Genomic DNA, 22,319 nt, shown 5'->3' with positions numbered 1-22,319 from the left:
GAGCTCTTCACCAACAGGGTCAGGGCCATGGCCCCCTTTCGTGCCCAGCACATGAACTTACGCCTAATTAAACCAAATACTAACTCTGTTCTACATGCAATTGCTTTTCCCTAGTGTGTAGAAAACTAGGGAGAAAATCCGTTTGTTACAAGATGCTCATCAGACTGCACTCAGCTTATTCCTCTCACAGAGAGCCATACCCAGATTGGTTACAACTGTCAGCCAGGCACCTTCCTGGACCTGGGTCACGGATGTCAAAAACCCCAAATCCAAATTCAAACAGAAGACGGCCTGTCAGCAGAGAGGGCTGAGATTCAGGGTCTCTCTGCTCTGCCCCATTACCTTCAGCTTTACCTCCCACTACTCTTGAGCAAGTACTTTACACTGTTCTTTCTCTCTAGGACCTCTGGGTCCTAGCCCCTTCCATCACTCATCCCACAAATACTGGACTGAGGGCTTGTTATCCATCAGGCACTAGGCAGGATGCTACCAAGACTGAAGATAGATCCTACTCTTGAGGTGCTCGTGGTTTAAAGGGGGCTACAACCAATCACACTATAGTGTGGAAGGGACTTCTTTAAAAGAGGTGTCAATTAAATGGAGTGGGGGCATGGGTGAAAGCAACTAACGTGGGGAAGAAAGGCCACTTTAAGGAGGAGGTAACTTTAGGGCTGCTCATAAAAGACGCAGAAGTTAGAGGAGGAGAAGGGGGTTGAGCAGGACTGGAAAGGGCAGAAGAGGCAAATGGACAACAAATACAAAGGCTCATGAAGGTGAAAGCATAAATAAGTCCCTTTAAGAGAAGTCCAGTATGTATGTCTGGGTACCCGGTATGCTGGAGTGGGGTGGAAGAAGGTAAGAGACACTGTCGGGAGTTTGGGAAAAGTGTGCGTGGGTGTGTATGTGCACACTCGAGCACCACACCATGGAGGCTCTCAACAGAATGCCAGACTCACCCACGCGTCCATTTCCAGAAATCTCAAACTTCACAAAGCCTCCCAGACACCCATTTCCTCCCCCCAGACTTTAGACATCGCTGCTACAGCACCCCCCTCCCACCTCCCACCCTGCAGACTCTCCTGCTGGACACCCTGCTTCCCAGGCTCCTTCACAGCACTCTGCATACTTGCAGTGGTGGTGTCTTGTGCGCTGCCTAGCATAGTGCCTGCCCGTTGGCAGATGCTCACAGCACATCTGTATCACAGCCCCGCAAATGGCAACCTGGTTCCCCTCCCCTCCTGGCTGACTCCCATCTGGATGCCAAGTGCCTTGAAACGGAGGGTCTGTAAGTACTAACTAAATGGTGGGGTGAGGAGGTGCTGAATAGAAGTGAATTCGTGTCCAAGGGGAGGAGTGTGTGTGAGAGGGGCCCCATAGCCTCACCTGGGGTCCTGCTGCCCAGTGCTGCCCCTGCCATAGAGGGGGATCACCTTGTCGCGGCTGATGCCAGCTTTGCAAACTGGACACACCTGTCTGTTAGGTCTCGTCTCCAACCACTGCAAGCAGGAGAGAAAACCACGTGAATGGCACAAGCCCACCAGGGTGGTCAGTCAGAGCCAGCAGGAGAACTACAGGGACCAGTGCCCTCAAACTGCAAACACCAGCACCAGCAGGGAACACCTCAAGGAACCCAACTCTGATTCTTGCTCCTGGCACTCAATAAATATTTACTAGTGGTGAAATCAAAATTGCCTTTAGATGCTGTCATAATTACACAGGCTTCTTAATGCTTCGTTCTCTCAGGGGCTTGCCAGCAATACAGCAGGAAGGAACTGCAGGCCTGGAGCTGTGTCAAGAGGTCTGACAGATCCAGTCACAGGTCAGGCTGCAGGTAGAACAAACTTTAAATCTCCATCTTCCCTGACGGATCAATTGTATGACCTTGGCAGTCAGATTTTTCTTTCTGTGTTTCTCATTTTTACAGCATTTCCTCAACAACTATGTGTCTTAGACATCAGCCATCTGGAAATAAGCTGACCATTTTCTGGTGATTTACTATGTGCTAAAGGATAGATTTTTCTTATTATCTATATTTGCTTACTGTTTTTTATGTACTTTCAATGATTTTTGCATTCAACTATTTCTTTCAAAATTAAAAACAACAGTCCTGTTTTGGGTTTTTCAGGCCCTTTCACTGGTTGTATTAAAATCATTTTGTTTAACTTTCTTAAAAACAAAATTAAAATGATAAAAACATATTACCTTAGTGTCCTTGTAGACATTAAATAAATATTTTATACACACACACACACTCAACATTTATCTTAGAGCATAACTTATATCTTTAGACCCAGTGATATGTAGTTTATCATATAAATATGAATCTAGGACTTTAGGGCCAAGGAGAAGGCAGCATTTAATGATTTTTATATCCTGTTTCCTTTATCTTACTGTCAAAAGCTTGAAAACTTAAGTATTATGTGCTCTTTACAGATTTACAACAGACATGTTCTAGAGGTTCCACTGGAGTCAGAATGCACCGCCCTGAAATGTAGTGGAAACCCCTCTCACTTTCTCTGCTTCTTTCTCCCATCAATATTCTGAGGCTCTAGCAGCCTGGAACTTTTGTCCTCCCCTCCACATTTCCAAGCCACCTATAAGTGTAGGGCTCCACTGACAACAACCATGGAGACAGCTGGCAGCGATTATTAACAGCCAATTGTCAGTGCCAGACTCAGCTCTGTCCCACACCAAGCAGGCGCCTAGGTCTTGGAGAAAACTTACTAACTAGTTTTCATAATAATCAGAAACTGGAAAAACAGACTTTTTCCCTCTCATAAAAGCTCTCTGTTGAGACCAAAAAAGTTTCCCCCTTCCTAACATTTTCAAGACCTTTAAGGGTAGGGGGGATTGTTGATATGATGGGAGGTGCTTTTTATAGAGGCACAATCTCAACAATAAAAACCTAACATATGATCACATCCAACCCAATTTACAAATGAGGAAGTGAGACCCAGAGAGGTGTAGCTTGCCAAGGCCACAAAGGCCATCGACAGCAGAGTCAGGAGCATCCCTCCTGGGTACAACACTGACCTCTTGTTTCATCAACTGCCTATCAGTGGGCAGGTGTATAAAGAGGGTTGGGGGGAAAGCAAGCAAATGAGTCCACAAGCAGGGAAGATTGCAGCTTCTGACAGTAGTCTCCTGAGACTAGGGGTGTCTTGTGCAACCACAGCTGATGAAAGACAAAGTAAAATGAAATGCATCTTACCTGATGTAAACACGGCCAACTGCCAGAGTCCCCAAGGCAACCAGTCATCAAGGAGAAAGAGAAAGGGGGAAAGGAAGAAAAATTATTTCATTAACAGAAACACTGGGTAAGGTAGGAGGAGAAAAATGGGAAAACAGGATTGAACTGTGGAGCACTGCAACCCCACTGAGGGTCTGTGGGGATCACTGGTATCAGAAATTAGAAAAGACTGAGCTAAAATCACGGGAAAAATGAAGCAATGGAGACAAGACACCAGTCTCCACCTCTGGGATCCCACTACTTGTGAAGACCCCCAGGTGGTCCCAGACCATCCCAGACCCAGCTTCTCTACAACTTGACCTTTGAGGGGTTATGGCCTCTGAAGGAATCCAATAAAAGTTAAGGATCCTCCGTGCAGAGAAATTCACAGGGGCATTCTCATGCACACATGCACATGCACACACGCACTATTTTAGACTCAACTTCAGTGGGTTCACAGCCTCCTCAGGCTCACAGGGAAGGTGTGGATCTAGATCTAGTTTTACAAAATCTTCAGGCTGTCCTCAGCCCTGAGAGCTCTGCTGGCAGGAAGCAGCTTAAAAGTTCAAGTCTACTGTAAAAACATCTTTAGGTAATGGGAAGATGGGGATGCTGCTTGGCAGAAAGGGCTACCTCCAGCTTAGTGACTTACACTACAGAGACTGCTGCCCAATTTCTCATTTTACAAATGAGGAAACCAAACTCAGAAACATCAAATGACTTGCCTGCAGCACCAGGACTAAAACAGAAGTCGTCTGACTTCCATTTTACTGTCCCTCTATCACCCAGCACTGGGTGCAAAAATTGACATTTACAGAATTGAAGGAAAAGTTACTCTAACTCCAGATTTAAATTTTTTCTTTCTCTCTACATTCATTCATTCAACTAACAAATATCTACTGCACGCTTACCAAATGCCAGGACAGTGGAAAATGTAGACATGGCTTCTGACGCTCACATAATGTATCTTCTCTACCTGAGTAAAATTTGGACGCAGAGGGTAATTCCTTTCCCAATTACCGAACCACAGTTTAGCCTCACAATCCAGACACACAATCTCCTTGGACATAACAGACACCTGACACCAACATTAACCTTGCAACTCCATTCTAAACTGAGCAGAGGTCACTCCAAATCACGGCAGCTCTCCAGTGGCAACTTCCCTCAAAGGCTATGGGGGAGAAGTGGGGGTGCTTTTCCTCCAGGAAAAGTTCCGGATTATAACAATGATGACAGTTACTCCCATTCATTAAACAACGACTGTGTGCTGTGCTGAGCTGTGGCTAAATATAGCTTTTCATTTGTCAATGTCATGGAATGGTCATCACACTAACCTTTGAGCGAGTGCAACCATCTCTGTTTCACAGATAAGGAAACTGGGGTACAGAGAGGAGAGTAGATTTGCTTAGGGACAAACCACTCAGATTGGAAGCATCTCTTTCATTTTAGAACCTGTGTTCTTTCCAATGGTACCCTGACTGAATTCTTCATTCTTTCAAATCCTGGTTTTATGATACCTCAATCACAAAACTAGAGTATTTCCAATTTCTAGGAGAGGGCTGATGACAACAGTTTTTGTTTATTTTTATTTTTTATTTTTGGCTGCACCTCGCGGCACGTGGAACTTCGCCGACCAGGGATCAAACCCGCGCCCCCTACAATGGAAGCACAGAGTCTTAACCACTGGACCACCAGGGAAGTCCTGATGACAACAGTTTTTGCATAAAACTTGATAATTAGGGCAAGAGCCTCCAGAAAAAAAAAAAAATCTCTGCCCCATTCTACTCATTCACCAATAAATTTATCTTTTTCACTGTTGCCAATTTAAACTCCCTGAGATATTATTTAAATGACCCTTTCTTCACACCGCTTCCCTGCCCAAAAACATTCAATAGCTCCATGTTCTACTCAGTTAAATCTGGGTTTGATAATCTGGCCCAATCCTCCTTTAACAATCTTGTTTCCTAATACTCCCCAGCCCATAATACCCATCCAGAGTGCTGTTAGAGGGATACAGCAGCTTCAGATCTCAGACGAACCCAGCAGCACATTTGCCTGTCCCTAGAAATTGCCTGCCTTGGGGTGGCACACACTCTTCACCTCACCTAGCTGGCATTCTCATCCCTCTAGTTACCCCAATTTGCCCTTCAAGATCCAACTCAAAATCAAGAGGGAAAAAAAAAAAATCTCAACATTCACCCAGGTTTTCAGAGCCAGAAGAGGCTTCTGTAACCATCAAGGCTGGAATGGACACTGACTCTGCCACTTCATTTTGATATATATAAAATATGGTAACAAATATTAGGATCATAGCTCATGTAACATTTACTATGTGCTACATGCTCTTCTAAGTCTTTTACATATCCTGAGTCATTTAATGCTCCCAAACAACCCTACAAAATGAAGCACTGCGTGTGGAAGCACCTTGCCCAAGGTCATCCAGGAGGGAAGTGGCAGAGTCAGGATTCAGAGCAAGGCAGTCTGGAGCCACAGTCCTTGCTCAGAACCATCGTGCTGTAAATGTCTCTTGGCTCAGTGCAGCAAGTGGCATGGAGCAGTGCTCACTAAATGGTGAGTATTGTCACTTTAGAGATGGGGATAGGGAACCCAAGGTGGGGACAGGATCTGCCCAAGTTCACTCAGCTTATCAGCAGCAGAGCTGGGGTGAGAACCCAGGTCTCCTGCCTTTGTGCCTGAGTGTATCAGGACCCAAAATGGGTAGAAAACCTGCTCCAAAGCTGTCCAGGGCCACAAGCTTTCTAAACATGCCATGTGTCCTCTGGGGCAGTGGAAGGGGTACTGACCAGAAGAGGTGGCCACACAGGCTGATGACGGCATCCTTGGCTGTGTCCAGGCAGATGTTGCACTCGAAGGTGCTGTCCTGCCCTCCGCTCTCACCAGCGCCATTGCTGCTGCCGTTGGGCCCCCCTGCACTAGAGTTCTCAGGAGATGCAGAGGCCGAGGGCCCTTTGCTTGCCATCCTTGGCTGTCAGCAAGCTCTGAGTGAAGATTCTCCCCAAGGAAATCCTGAAAGGCAGAGAGCCCATGACTGCCCATTTCTGCAGGCCACTCCCCTCAGTCTCCATGCCAATACCCCCATATTCTCTCAGGTCTGGAAGTTCAGACTATGACTGAACCCCTGAGTAGACTTCCCAGAGGCTGCAGAGGATGACAGTCGTGGGGCACTGCCCAGAGAGAAATGACTCAGAAACTTCCCATGAACACGGCCCAGAATGGACCACACAAATAACGAACCGCACAAATAGAGAGCAGCCTCCAAGGAACAGCCCTCCACAGGAACTAGGACCCTGTCTCACTGTCTTTCCATTCTCCCAGGATAACCGCCCAGGTGATAAATAAATACATGCTCAATCAGAATGAAAGTTCACAGGGTGTCCTCTAACTTTGGACGGCCTCTATGTTGGCGACCGAGTCTGCTCAGGCCAGAAAGTCATGATCAGTGTACGCCAGAATACAAAGAAAACCCTGTAACCATGAAAGCTTCCCAGGAAGCTAGGAAGGATCAGAAAGGTCATCTGGTCCAACGTCTTCCACACTGCAATCTTTTGCATTTCCCCTTCTGCCCGGTTAGAATACTACATACCTGATTTTGTCTAAATCTATCAACATTTAAGAGGAGGCTTATATCACTGCTGAAAACAGAAAACCAGTAGTACCTACCATAAGTGAAAGATAAATACAAACATAATGAAGGAAGAGCTTTTATCCCTTAGGAAACTGCAGCCCGAGACCTCTCCGCTGACTAATGAACGTGGAGCTGAGGCTGGGACTCGTGACACAGTTTGTATTTAAACCACCACAGACCAAGCTGGTCACCAAATACTGAGAGAAACAGACCCCTGTTCACTACCACCTCCAGGTCAAAGAACCCACCAGGGGTTGAACAAGAACGAGCACGAGAACACCACCAAAGGATACTCAGAAATTCTGGGTGCAGAGTAAGAATCTGTCAAGAGCCTGATCTGGCCACCCTCACCACCTCAGAGATTCCAAATGGGAAATGCTAGGTGGCTACCAGTCAGAATCGGAGGCTTGGATGCTGGTCGCAGTTGAGCCTCCAGCTTGATAGCTGGTCTTGGAAACCTCCCCTCTCCTCTCTGGCCACAGTCTTCTCCTCTGTAAACTGAGGCACTGGACTCCATGGTCTCCAGGTGCCCCCTTCCAGCTCTGAGGCTGCACCAGGTCATCTCACCCGCTCTCTCCAAAGCAGGCAGCCCCGCCACAAGTCTGGGACTCACCAATGGAGCACCAGAAGACCACCCTGATTTCAGCTTCCAAAGTACCAGGAGATAAGGACCAAAAAGCCACAGTCCTTTTAGACCCAGAAGCCTCTCTACACAACAGACTCAGAACTCTAGATTCACGAGCATCCCTCACCACGACAGCAGCTCAGTGACGTGAGCAGGGAGAGGAGGCCAGCTCACCACCACTTTTTCACTCAGTTACATCATTTTACATAGTGTCCCAGAAGAGCAGCTTGCTGCCAGCAGCACTGTGCCTTTTTGGCCTCAGTTCCAAGACCTTCCCCATGATCTAGTGCTTCATCCTCTCCACATACATCTGCTCTCTTCTTCATAGGGTGGAGCCTGCTTGTGAGGGCCACATTATGGCCTTTCTTTGTCATTCCAGCTCAAGCACCCGACACGTTTCTTTAAAAAAAAATAAATTTTTTTTTTAAAATTAAGGACTATGTGTATAGATGTGGAAAGACAACCATAAGTCAGGTTCACTGATGGATTTTAATGACAGTCCCCTGATATGATGATTTGGAAGCATACAGCACCAACAACAAAGCATCCTCACCCTAAAACATAGCTCTAATCAAGTCTCTAAAGCAAAGTACCCGGTTACAGAAAATATGGGCATAGATCCATGTGTTAAACAACTCCAGGAAGATGCAATCAGCAAATCTAGAATGTGGGACTTTCTACAGGACAAATAATCAAAATTCTCCAAAAAATAAACAGCATGGGTGGGGTGTGGAGTTACAAATTGAGACTTGAGACATACCAACCACTGGCAGTATGTGGATCTCACTGGAACCAGAGTCACACAATTCAACTGAAAAAGACATGTGTGAGGTGAATGACAAAAATTGATTTAGCCTAGGTATTAGTTTATATTAAAGAATTACTGTTAGATTTATTGGGTATGATAGTGGCATATTTAAAATTTTTTCATCTGCTAGATACGTATGCTTAAGTATTTATGAAGGAATGGTAAGATGTTTGGGATCTGCTTTAAAATACCCCAGGGGGAAAAGTGAAAGTAGAGAGAAAAGAAACAAGAACAAGGAAGTTGATGGTTGTTGGAGCTGGATGATGAATGGAGGTTCATTGCATCAGTTTATTTTTGTGTGCTTGAAAATTTTCCATTATAAAAGATACTTTTTAAAAAGGTCAGGTTGCAGAAGAGTATGTGTATGAATTTATTTAGGTGAGAATAAAGTACACAAATGAGGATATATTTTGCAAAGAAAATGTCTACAAGGCACACACTAAACTATCAACAGTTATTTCTGGGATTAGGAGGGCTGGGGAACTTTGAATTTTATATTCTTATCCTGTTTCAGTGTTTTATGACAAGCAGATATTACTTTTACAATAACATTTTTGAAAAAGTAAACTGTAAAATGTATGTACAATATTACATTTGTTACAACAAATAATGAATATAAATATTAGAAAATGTCTTTAAAAATGTGGAAGAACATACCAAACTATTAATAGTGATTATCTCTGTACTGGTGGGGGCTCAGAGGTCCTCCGTGTTTATAAAACTGACATTTTTACCTGTATTAATTCTAAAATCAGACAAAAGAATAACAGTGCATTTAAAAACTTTTTTTCCCTGATGTTCTAGTTCTCCCCAATCCTGAAAGGTTCTGTACTGAAGTCCTGGCTCCACCACTGACTAGCCATGTAGCTCTGGGAAATCCCTTAATGGCCTGAGTATCTTTTCTCACCTGAAAAATGAGAATGTCATACCTCCTACAGGGCTGCTAAGGTGGCCATATGCGATAACACAGTGACCTGGAGGACCCACCAAGGTAAGAGGGGGCCACTGCTGCAGGGGAGATGCACATACATGCACTTACCCTGGTTCGCTGCCCTCTCCACTCACTGGCCCAACAAGGCTCTGCACAGTGCATTTGCCTACACACAGGCCTAAGGGGACAATCAGGGTTATGGTAGGTGTCAGGGTAGGAATGGCCAGGGGACAGTAATAGGTCAACTCAGAGTTTGCAGGGAATAGCAGTCATGCATCAGGCCAGGCACTGGGACAGGCCTGCATGTCCCAACTCTAGGCAGACCATATCACGCTCATTCTAATTCTTAGCAGACTGACCACGTGGTCCCTACCCGAGCTCTAGAGCTTCATCCTGGTACACACGCAAATATTTTCTGAGTGAGTGGGCGCAGGCACGTGTGACTGGTTTTGGTCAACTCCCAGGCCGGCTGCTCACATAACCTCTCTTTTACATATCCTGGGCCCTGTCACTGGAGCCTCCCCTCCTCACCTCCTACCTTCCCTCACACACAGGAACCTCACCACGCCAGGGCAGCAAGGCAGAAATGAGCAGCCTTCCCTGGGGACTGTCCACTGAGCACCTGCAGGACAACAAAATGTGGACACAGCCTCATGGGCCCAGCAGGACTGGGACACTGCCCTAGAGAACAGAGGACCCTAGTCGGCTCAGAAACTGGACAGAGTAGAAAGGAAGCTGGCCCTGAGCCTATCTGAGCTGCCATGCTGTTAAAAGCTCTCCTGCTCCCTGTAAGGCCTATGGATTTGGACCTGACCACACAGTAGCCTTCTTGTGGCTGGTTCTGTGCCCCTGTCCCTACCCTGACCATTCTTCACTCCTGAGCTGAATTCACTTTCTAGTTTTCAAAGCACATTCACACCTACTACCACTTCTGACCCTCACTCCATTTTACAGAGGACATCAGGCCAGGGATGTTAGAGGACTTACCCAAGGCCAGGCTATCATACATGTAATTCTATGCCCAATTCAGATTTTCCAACACATCAGCACTCTTTTCACTCTTACCTGTTACCCTTTAACATGCAACTTTACAAAATTAAATACCTGGTCTTTGTTTTCCCTCAAATTCACAGTGCAATGCTCTTAACTTCTGTGTTCTTTGAAGGGAGTGCAAAGCAAACTCACCACTCATCCATTTATGCGTGAAACCAAAGGATCTCTAGTACCAACTACAATCGAGGCCTGGTGCTACCAACTGGGGTGAAAGGGGTAAAAAAGAGCAAGACCACATTGAACCCCTGGAGTCTAGAATAGGAGCTAATTGTAAGAATTCTTAACAAGGAGCTCCATCAAATTTGCCTCTTTTTCCTAAACAAGGCACCCTCCCAGAGATCTGGTTCCTAGACCCCCTCGGTGATTTAAATAGGACCTGAAACTGGCTACAGCCCAAGAATCTATATTTTTAAATAAGTGTCCCACCTTCCACTCCAGAAGATTCTCTGATGAAGAGTTTTGGAAAATCAGCTCTTAAGTGGAGACTCTACCAAAAGCACAAAGCAATACAGCACAGCACAGCAAAGCACAGAGTTTGGGAGGGACAGTAACCATAGGGCTTGTCCTTCAGAATACCCAGCCCCCAACTACAGCCCACAGGGACTATGAAGAGGTCAGATAAACTTGGGGGGTGGGGGACAAGTCTGCTGAGATCTCAAGACCACCCAGCACCTGGCCCATCTGGGACAAAGCTGATCATTTAAGAAACAAGCTCACAGCTTGTTTTGAAAAACATCCCTGAAGTTGAGATGTCCACGGCGGCACATTTGGTGCTGGAACGAAGGCAGATTTGTGATAGTTAATGATCTCTTAGGAACGCAGAGCCTGGCAGCTGAAGTTGCTTGACCCAGCATCCTCACTCCTATTACCTTCCCAGAGCTAGCCTGGCCCACCTCACAGGAACTGAGCAAGGGAGAGAAACTGAGAGCTGCATATCCCTCAAGGAATCACCAGGGAACGTGACCTCACGAGGAAATCTCTTTGTAGTATTCTTGTGTTCAGTTCTCAGGTTCTAGAGAACCGCAGGTATTCATAATCTGCCTTCTCTGCCCCTTCAGCTCTAAGAATTCCTGGACCAGGGTGTATAGAGGCATCTGGAAATGGTGATTCTAATTATGAAGATTACAAATTTGGATGATAAATAACTGGCATGATGTGAGAGGTGACCCAGCAGAAGTCCTGTTCCTGTGGGCACATGCGTGTTCGTACAGAAGCTTTCTGCCGGAACAGTGGCGAGCCCCAGCCTGTCTTCACTGCTCATTAGGCTGCTGCAGGATCACACGTAGGCAGAGATGGGACTCGCATTCTGAGAATGTCTACATCACACTCACAGAAGGTTAGAGTGGGAGGAAATCTGAGTAAGCTGATTGGAACTTGGAACACACAGAACCCAGGCTCTAAAATTTTGGAGTCTAAATGGAGTCTCGGTCCCTAGGCTATAGCTCAGAGGCCTGGCCCTCAAGTATAGGACCAAGGACCTGAACAGCCTTTCAGGTCCAGAAGGACAGAAGAGGCTGAGCAAATGGCCTCTTTTCCTTAGGGCTGCACTGGTCTTTTTCTCTGGTATCCTCTAACCTCTCTATCTGTACAACTAACCCGACACCTACCTTCAAAGATTTATTAATGATCCTATTTACCAGGCATTCAAGGGTTTCAGTCTAAAAGGGGATAGAGGTAAGTAAACCAACAAGGCAGCCCAGTGTGCTGCGTGCTGACAGTGGTGTGTACAGAGCGCCTGAGGGCAGGGCTTGCTGGGGAGGACAGAGATGCAGCACACAGGACAAGTGGATAACTCAATTTGCCAAGTTCAGTGTGGCTGGAGCCCAGAGAACATGTGGGGGTGGTAGGGCAGCAAGGGCTGCAATTGAGGCAGGAAGAAAGGCCTGGAAATCCTCATGCCTTCAGCCCCTGCCTGTCGAGCTCACATTGCCTGCTGAGCCACCAAACCCAGACCCGCCTAACCTTCCAAATGGTTCCATGATTCCAATGTCTCTTTCTCTCCCCATCCAGTTCCCATCCCCTGCTAAATAAACTGGTAAATTCACATGACAGATTACAAGGCCACTAAAAATTACGTTTCCATAAGGATTTTGCCTATATGGGAATTTTAATTATATAAAATAATGTTAAATGAAAATAGCAGGATAGAAAATTGTATACCAAATTGAACATACTGTATGATATTAACAGGTTAAAAGATACAGAAAAAAATTGGAAGGGGCCCAAATATTAACTGTAGTAGTCTTTGGATAACGGAATCATGGGCAAATTTTTAAAGCTTTTTTCACACTTAACTGTACTTTCCACTTTTTCCATAGTAAGTACTATGTTATTAAGACTCAGAAAAAATATGGGAAGATGTTAAAGGTCCCAGATCATCAGATCTCAGTAGGGGACAAAATGGAAAGCAATCTGATTAAAGAAATCTACACTAAGGTGTGATGAGCCTCAGTATAATAATTCTCTCAGAAATTTTCACATTTCTAAATTTTATTGAGTTATATATATATTTTTTTTTTAAAGGAAGGAAAAATTTTTTTTTAATATTTTATTTATTTATTTATTTATTTATCTATTTTTGGCTGTGTTGGGTCTTTGTTTCTGTGCGAGGGCTTTCTCTAGTTGTGGCAAGCGGGGGCCACTCTTCATCGTGGTGCGCGGGCCTCTCATTATCGCGGCCTCTTGTTGCGGAGCACAGGCTCCAGACGCGCAGGCTCAGTAGTTGCGGCTCATGGGCCTAGTTGCTCCGCGGCATGTGGGATCTTCCCAGACCAGGGCTTGAACCCGTATCCCCTGCATTAGCAGGCAGACTCTCAACCACTGCGCCACCAGGGAAGCCCTTGAGTTATATTTTTAATAAGTAACACATTCACATGGCTCAATTCAAAAGGTACAAAAGGATATAGACTGAAAAGTCTCTCTCTCCCATCCCTGGAACCTAGTCATCCTGTTCCCTGCCTTGGAGACCAATGGTACCAGACTATACCTTTAGGACACATTGCAGAAGTAGAACTACTGGGTCAAAGGGTATCTATATTTGTAATTCTGTATCAAACACCCTCCAAAAAGGATGTGCCAATTTTTAGTCCCATGAAAAATACGTAAGAGTGCTTGTTACCCCCATCTTTGCCAATGATATGTATGTTTTCAAAAGAGAACGCATAAGTAGCATGAGAAACATAGGGTAATTCTGGCAGTTTGGGAAGGTATTTTAAATTCACTAATTCACTCGCTAATTAGTTATTAAAATCCATTATGTTCCATGCACTATGCTAGGCCCTAGAGATAACAATTTCCAAACGTAACACATATCTGAGTGGGAATTCTAGGGTCAGCTGCTCCTACTTCTTCGCATTGTCTTCCATTATTTCTTTTTTCTTTCGTGTGTGTGTGTGTGTGTGTCTGTGTGTGTGTATGTACGCGTGGCACGCGGGATCTTACTTCCTCAACCAGGGATCGAACCCAAGCCCCTTGCAGTGGAAGTGCGGAATCTCAACAACTGGACCACCAGAGAAGTTTCATTTTCCGTTATTTCTAAATCAAAAGTGTTTTTGTTTGTTTTGTTTTCAGCTTCAATGATTTTTCTTAAAGTTTACCAGGTTTCATAAGTTAAGGGTGAAGTAGGATTCGGATTACCCCAGCACAAACTTTCGAGGGTCATCCAAGAGGCTGCCTTCTGTCATTCCTTGTATCACTGTCTTAAAATGTTCCTTAACCTATTATGGACTTTTGTCCTTAAAAATTATCATGGCACAGGGACTTCCTTGGTGGCACAGTGGATAAGACTCCGCGCTTCCAATGCAGGGGCCCTGCGTTCGATCCCTGGTCAGGGAACTAGATCCCACATGCATGCCGCAACTAAGAGTTTGCATGACACAACTAAGGAGCCCGTGTGCCGCAAATAAGGAGCTGGGGAGCCACAACTTAGGAATCTTGGAGCCGCAACTAAGGAGCCCGCCTGCCTCAACTAAGATCTGGCGCAAACAAACAAATAAATATTAAAAAAAAATTATCATGGCACAGGGACTTCCCTGGTGGCGCAGTGGTTTAGAATCCGCCTGCCAATGCAGGTGACACAGGTTTGATCCCTGGCCCGGGAAGATCCCACATGTCGCGGAGCAACTAAGCCTGTGTGCCACAACTACTGAACCTGCGCTCTAGAGCCTGTGAGCCACAACTACTGAGCCCTCGTGCCACAACTACTGAAGCCTGCATGCCTAGAGCCCATGCTCCGCAACAACAGAAGCCACTGCAATGAGAAGCACGCGCACCACAATGAAGAGTAGCCCCTGCTCGCTGCAACTTAGAGAGAGCCCGCGCGCAGCAATGAAGATCCAACGCAGCCAAAAATAAATAAATTAATTAACTAAATTAAAAAAAAAATTATCATGGCACAGAGGAATATGATGGCTCAGGGTTCAAATCTCAGCTCCACTACTTACTCTGTGACTTCAGTCATTATCTTCTCTCCAAGCCTTTTTTTACTCATCCGTTAAAATGGGGCAATTACCTTCCTCACAAGATAGTTGTAGGGATTAAAGAGGTAAAACAGTAAGGGACTAGCACAGTGCCTGGCACATAGTTAAGTGTTCAAGAAATGTTAATCGCTCCTCCACTGTGAGGTCTCACAGAGTACAATGAAGGTGTGACTGCTTCTTCATACTCCCCACGGAGCTATGCAATCAGCAGGTATTTGGTTAACTTGCTGAATGAATGAGTCACAACTTCCCTTTCTGAATGAGCATCGCTCCTTGAAGGCATTGTAGGTGAGACATCAGAACTGTGTATGAGGAAATCCAGAACAGGACACAGTTTGATCTGGGCAAAATCAGATTTTCCCCAAAAGTATCAAAATCAGGAGGCACTTGTTATATCTATTATCACTATAAAAAACATCAGCTAACACTCTGCTCAGCCCTTTACATGAATCATCTCATTTAACTGTTACAACCTGCCTTTGAGGTAAACACTGCTTATCATCTTCAGCATCCCCTGGGATGTTAGATTAAGGCGCAGAGTAGTTAGGTCACTTGTCCATGTCACAGAGCCAGTCAGAGGCAAAGTTTTCAACTCCTAAGCCAATGTGCTTAAGTACATCAGTGATCTGTTTGTGTGTCTATCTCCTCAAGCCCAGACCCAGCTTCCAGGTGCCTTGCTCAGCACAGGGCTAGACACCTCAAGAACACCTCATAAATGTGCATGGGCTGATGGCTCTGATGCCCAGGACTGCTTAGAAGTGTACAACTCAAGATGAGTCAATGTAGCCAACTAAAGTTGTAGAAAATCAGTGTCCTAAAAGAACAAGACATTCTTCAGTGATGTTTTTCAGAACTGGAAATGTTACATAACTGTTTCAGAGTAATTTTTTCTTAAGTATTGTCCAAAACTCTTAAACAAATGAAAAAAAAAGAAAGATCAGGGATATGCAACCAGAAAAAGTTCAGGTTTCCCCAAATTAGTACTGACCTGTATTAGAGATTATGCTACTCACACAGAGGATTAATTATTCACTGAACTGTCTTGCTCACTCTAGTTAGACACCTCCTAGAGTCACATGCACAGTGCCTGACACAGAGTACATGTTCAATAAATGTATGTCAATAAATGATGGGAATTTGCCAATTTCAATTCAAACCAATATAACTGGATAAAATATTGTATTAAAGGAAGCTCTTCAGACTGGACAGATCCTAGTTAAGGGCTGTAAATTTCGAGTATAATACAGTGAGAGGACAAACCTGGAGCCAGAGGACCTAGTCTGATGCTCAGCTCTGCCACTCAGCTAAGCCAGGGTCCTCACCTGCAAATGGGGTAATTGTGTCTGTCCGTCATCAGAGAAGTTTTCAAAGTGAGAGTTTTGCTTTTGTTTTCATGCAGTCAGTAAATTCTTATTAAATTCAGATTCTATAAAATCTTATTAATTCAAATTTTATTTGCAGCTGAGCTGAAGACCTCTGAAATACTCTAAAGGTAGAGTATCAAGAAAATGAATAAGGTCGACAAGGTTTAACCAACTAAGGAGAAAACTTTCTAAGAGTTTTAATAACATCAGCATATACTTGACAAAAACAATGATCTCACTTCTCCTTTCAATAGGAGGTCCCAAGGAGGACCATCAGGAGAGCATTTATAAGATAGACCAGCAGAGTTCCCTGGTGGTCTAGAGGTTAGGATTTGGCACTTTCACTGCTGTGACCCGGGTTCAATCCCTGAATGGGGAACTGAGATTCTGCAAGCCTCGCGGCCAAAAAAAAAAGACACTATGAACAGAGTAAGAAGGCAACTCACAGAATGGGAGAAAATATCTGCCAATCATATATCAGAGGGATCAATATCCTGAATACATAGAGAACTCCTAAAACTCAACAACAAAAACATGAACAATCCAATTCAAAAATGGGCAAAGGACTTGAATAGACATTTCCCCAAAGAACATATACGAATGGCCAATAACAACATGAAAAGATGCTCAACATCACTAATTATTAGGGAAATGCAACTCAAAGCTATGAGATACTATCTCATATCCATTAGGATGGCTACTATTTAAAAAAAAAAAAAAACAGAAAACAAGTGTTGGTGAGGAGGTGGAAAAATCAGAACCCTTGTGCACTTTTGGTGGGAATGTAAAATGATTCAGCTGCTGCAGAAAATTCTAGGGCAGTTCCTGTATCTTCCAAAATGTCTAATATGAGCACATATTACTTTCACAATTAGAATTACTGGGGTGTGTGTGTCTGAGTGTGTGTGTTTTCAAGATAGTCTAGTTAGAGTCAAATGCTCTGGGGTCAAGAGAAGTGTGGGTGCACTGGTAGCTCTGCTACCTCAGGCAGCTGCCCAAGGCTATCACCAGTCCCGAGCGTTTCCAACTACCACTGACTCCTCGACTCCCTGCCTGTGACCAGACAAACACAAGAGCAGCTCCCAAATTACAGGATCTCCTAGTGGTCTTATCACATCTGGGATGATGCTGTAGTACCCCTTTCACTTGACATGGCCCCCCCAGCTCTGCATGGTCAGCAGTGGTTGGGGTTGAACCAAGCTCTCAGTGGTCAGCAGTTTCAGATGTACAACTCACTCTGCACTTCAACATGTCCAAATCCAACTGCCTTCAGGTCACGGAGTTACTGGCACTGCCTCAGATTTTGCAGTTCAGCTCTCACTGAATTACTTCAAGGGGCTTCAGGGGATCTGCAAACTCTGAATATTTACATGTAAAATTATACATGATGACAAGTAACTCAATTACAAAAGGGCAAAGGATCTGAATAGACATTTCTCCAAAGAAGAAATGACCAACATGCACGTGAAAAGCTGTTCAACACCATCTAGCCTTAGGGAAATGCAAATAAAACTACAATGAGATGCCACTTCACACCCACTAGGGTGGAAAAAAATAATAATAATTAAGGACAATAACAAATGTTGAAGAGGGTGTGGAGAAAATGGAATCCTCATATATTGCTAATGAAAATGTAAAATGGTGGACTTCCCTGGTGGCGCAGTGGTTAAGAATCCGCCTGCCAATGCAGGGGACATGGGTTCAATCCCTGGTCCAGGAAGATCCCACATGCCGTAGAGCAACTAAGCCTGTGTGCCACAACTACTGAAGTCCACGTGCCTAGAACCAGCGCTCTGCAACAAAGACCCAACACAGCCAAAAATAAATAAATAAATAAATTTATTTAAAAAAAAAAAGAAAATGTAAAATAGTGAGCTGCTGTGGAAAACAGTTCGGCAGGCAAAAAGTTAAAAATAGAGTTGCCATATGACCCAGCAAGTTCACTCCTACGTAAACACATTTAAGAGAACTGAAAATATGTTCAAACAAAAATTTGTACATGAATGTTCAGAGCAGCATGTCATAACAACTAAAAGACAGAAACAACTTAAATGTCAATCAACTGACAAATGGATAAACAAAACACAGTATATCCCTACAGTGGAATATTACTCAGCCATAAGAAGGACTGAAGTACTGACATATGCTATGACATGGATGAACCCCAAAAACATTACGCTTAATGAAAGAAGCCAGACATAAAAGGCCACATACATGTGATTCCAGATTAGTGGTTGCCAGGGGATGGGAAGAGGGGAGACTAGGGAGAAACTGCTAACATGTACCGGGCTTCTTCGGAAGATGAAAATGTTCTGGAACTAAGACAGTGGTGATGGTTGCATAACTTTGTCAACATTCACACTTTAAAATGGTGAATTTTATATGTGAATTCTACCTCAAAAAAATAAATTTGAGAGACAGTCTACAAAATAATTGGCCAGTTCTCTTCAAAAGTTTAGTCATGAAAGACAAAAAAGGCTGAGGAACTGTCTCAGATTTAAGAGACTAAGGAGACTTGATACTAAATGCAATGTGGGAAAATGGATTGGATCCTGGAGCAGAAAAAGGACATTAGTGGGACAAATGGCAAAACTTAAATAAAGCCTATAGCTTAGTTAGTAGTACTGTATTTATGTTAAATTTATTAGACAATGTTATGGTTATGTAAATGTTAACATTAGGGAAAGTTGGGTAAGGAGTATACAGGAAGTTTGTGTATTATTTCTGGAAGTCTAAAATTATTTCAAAGTGAAAAAGAAAGTACATGGTGCAGGTCAGGGGGTTGGCAATTTCTTTTCTGAAAAGCACTGTACATTAAATACTTTAGACTTTGCGGACCATATGGTCTTTGGGGCAACTCTGCTGCCAAAAACAGTATATAAATTAAAGGGTGTGGCTGTGTTCCAATAAAACCTTATTTATAGAAACTTGGTTCGATTTTCCTAAAATGCTGATTTAGGTACTTTCTTAAGAGGAAAATTTCAGATTGAGAAGTTTTAAAGACACCACTAAATTACAATCATTTTACTCAACACCTGGATAATATCTGAATAAGCATTTCACAACTTTCTTTACATCCTAGGAAACACAAACAAAAAAGGGAGGAAGATAAACACAGGCAGGAAGTCTTGGCTCAAACCCAACCTTTTTTTGGCAGGGGCATTCCAGCAGGATTGGGTCAATATGGAACCTCTGTTCTATAGGGCAACGTAAGCATTCTAACAGGTTTCTAAAAAGTGATCTGCTTGGAGTTTTGTAAATCACAAAATAAGGAGCTCTGATGTTTAATTAGAAAACTAAATTTATGCTAGAAGCATTATCTGCAGATTACATGTGAGGATGAACTGGCAAGTCAAGTCCATCACAGGACTGGTTTTAAATGTTGATGAAGTTAGCCAACAGATTGCAAAAACTCTCTCAGTAGACACAACATCTATAACAACACACTGCTGGAGAGAGGATTAAAGAGGGATTTATGTCCTGGAGCTGGGGGAGGCTGGCTTGAACAGCCTCCTTCCAACCCATATTCCAAAGAGTTCACTGGCTTCTCCTCATCAAAGTCTTCAGATTCATTTCCAAGTTATTCTAAGAAAATAAGCTACAAACTGATGGGGTGGGGACCCTGCTTAGTTATTCATTCAACAAACATTTAAGGAGCCCTTATCAGATGGGCCATTCCAAAGTCCTTGAAAAGAAGGATGGTACACAGGACAAGGAAGAGATTACATAAGTTCAAACCCACTGGCCTCACTTCTGGAGATGTAGGCTGGGGGGATGGAGATGTCAAGAAAAGAGAGCAGAAAAAAAGAAGGCAGCACCAGAAAGACTCAAAGTAACGACTCAGATTTAGACATTTTCAAGTTGAAAAGGACCTCCATCTAATAACTCCTTTGACAGGGAGTTCACTACCTCTGGAGGCAATCCATTCCATTGCTGGTCACCTGTGGCCAGCATTAAGTTCTTCTATTAAATCAAAATTTTGTCTTCCTGTAGAATCCACCTATTGATCCTAGTTTCTGCCTCTTTCAACCGCAAAGATGAAGTGGAAGCCCTCTTCACCATAACAATCTTTTCTGTTTTTGATGAGATTTTTTTGTTTTGTTTTCCCTTCCATTGCTCTCTTTTCTGGGCTAAACATTCTCGCCAGCCCCCCCCCCGCCCCCCAAAGATCCTGAACAAGTTCCAGCTGCCTCAAAGCAAAGAATGCATATCTAGAACTCACAGCAAGAAAGCACTTAAGATCAGTGGGCTTCAAACATCGGTATGCAGAGGACCCCCAAGGAGTATGTTCAAAATGTAGTTTCCCTGGTTGCGACCCAGATTCTGAATCAGAGTCTTATTTGAGTCCTGCACTGTGAAGTATGCACCCTAGGGCGTTTCAAAGCAGAGGCTGTGAGAACCATATTTAGAGATACACTGCCCTGTTTTACAAATGAGGAAACTGAGGCCCGACACAGCGAAAGGATTTGGCCCATAAAGCACAACTGGCTGTCGGCGACGAAGTCTCAAAGTCAGGTCTCTTACTCCCAAGCCCAACTCTATTCAGCGCGCTTCCGGGCCTCGGCCTCTCCAATCGGGGCAAACTCATTAAAAGCACCTCCACATGAGAGAGGGGCCTCGACTGGAAGTCAGAGTTAGAGTGAGTCCCTACCTGGAAAGGACAGCTTGTGGGGGCCTTTTCCCTACTTGGGGCCTCAGTTTCCCCAAACTGTAATCACTGGACGAAAGACCACAATACAAGCCTGACCTCCCTTCTGGGGCGAATGGCCCGGACCAGAGCCGGACTTGTTGTGTCTGTGCTCCTGGGCTCAGGTGTCGCAGCCCGTGGGCCTGCTGAAGGCGGAACCCGGTCCCCGCCCGCGTCCCTCAACCTGGACGGCCCCCACCTGCCGCCCCAACCCCTCATGTACCTGCCCCTGCTCAGCTAACGCCGCCGAGGCCGCCCCAGCCTGTCCGTCCGTCGGCCGCCCAGCCAGTCCCTTAGCTGGCTCCGTCCGGCCGGCCGGATTTCAGATTCCTCCTACGCGGACCCTGGTCAGCTGACTCAGAGCCGCCGCTCTCCGGGGACTTCCGGCCACAACCGGAAAAGGTTGGTCCACGCCGCTGTGCTTCGGCCCCAGATACTGGGCTCTAAGGTTCCGCCTGCTGGCAGGAAGCGGAAAAACACAGGAACCGTTCGGCAGCTTTTTAAAAAGCCTAAGTCCGGGCATGGAAAGCCCCAGACGTGCTTGCAACATTTTTGTTGGAACAGAGTGTAAGGATGATGGGAATCAGAATGATGGGAATATGTCATAGGACACAGGAGCTAACTTGAAGGAGATCCCACTGGCCAAATCTGGGCAATTTGAGCAAAACACATAATGATAGTGACAGAATATAACTGAATAAAATTATAACCCAATGACTCTTTACTGATATAAATAAAGAAGTGATTAAATAAATGGGGGAGAAGGGGAAATTCTTCCTTTTAGTAGAATGACAACTAGTAAATATGACGGAGTTAGAAAATCAGTAATGGACGGTAAAGCTGGAGGAACAGGATGGTTACACAGTAAAGGGTCTCCCATAGATTACTTATTGATTGCAAAGGGAAAATAGGAATTTCACAGAGGTGTAACCTCGCAGAACAAGTGAATCAAAATTATCAGAGTTAACATCACCAGTTATAGGTCAAGTAAATATCATGTGCTTCCTGGAAGGGACGAAATTTGAATATGGATCGTGGTTTAGGGGTTGGGTATCAATGTTAAAATTTCTACATTTGATCATTGTATTGTGGTTATGTTAAGAGAACTCCCTTGTTCTTAGGAAATATTCACTGAAGTATTTAGGGGTAAAAGGGCACAATGTCTCCAACTTAATTTCAAATGATTCAGAAAAAAATTCAGGTGTATAAAAATTGAGAGCATGATTTAAGCAAATGAGGCAAAATGTAAGCAAGTGGTGAATCTAGGTGAAAGGTATATGGAAGTTCCTTACATAATTTTTGCAACTTTTCTTTAAGTTTCAGATGCCAACTAAAGAAGGTCTCTTGACACCCGGTTCTACAAGGATTGAGTCATTAGCCACCGTAGTCTCTGACCTTCAACACACAATGAAAGGAGTTCAGGGGCGAAGATCAGGAATGAGGCGCTCTGTGCTCTGGGAAAACTGGCAGAACAGGTCTTCAGATGGTTAGATATTTT

At 44.4% G+C, this 22,319-nt stretch overlaps 1 protein-coding gene across 5 annotated transcripts in view; it reads right to left on the bottom strand.

Moving 5' to 3' along the window:
- LOC309610337 (E3 ubiquitin-protein ligase RNF185) overlaps positions 1 to 21,214 on the bottom strand; it is an 88,903-nt gene extending 67,689 nt beyond the window's left edge. For 2 of the 5 annotated variants that reach the window (XM_082353107.1, XM_082353108.1), the window contains exons 1-4: positions 21,045 to 21,206; positions 6,034 to 6,256; positions 3,212 to 3,230; positions 1,384 to 1,496 (exon numbers count right to left, since the gene is read on the bottom strand). In XM_082353107.1, coding sequence (XP_082209233.1) covers positions 1,384 to 1,496; positions 3,212 to 3,230; positions 6,034 to 6,209 — 308 coding nt within the window. In that variant the 5' untranslated portion in view covers positions 6,210 to 6,256; positions 21,045 to 21,206. Of the gene's footprint in view, positions 1 to 1,383; positions 1,497 to 3,211; positions 3,231 to 6,033; positions 6,257 to 21,044 lie in introns of all 5 variants that reach the window. The other 3 variants (XM_082353112.1, XM_082353113.1, XM_082353106.1) reach the window with 3 other exon arrangements.
- Positions 21,215 to 22,319: the final 1,105 nt, after the last annotated feature.

The sequence above is a fragment of the Balaenoptera borealis genome, assembly GCF_965194805.1.
Source record: "Balaenoptera borealis genome assembly, chromosome: 14".
Lineage (NCBI taxonomy): Eukaryota > Metazoa > Chordata > Mammalia > Artiodactyla > Balaenopteridae > Balaenoptera > Balaenoptera borealis.
The sequence above is the reverse complement of the archived record's forward strand: the minus strand, read 5'-3'. Positions and strand labels throughout refer to the sequence as shown.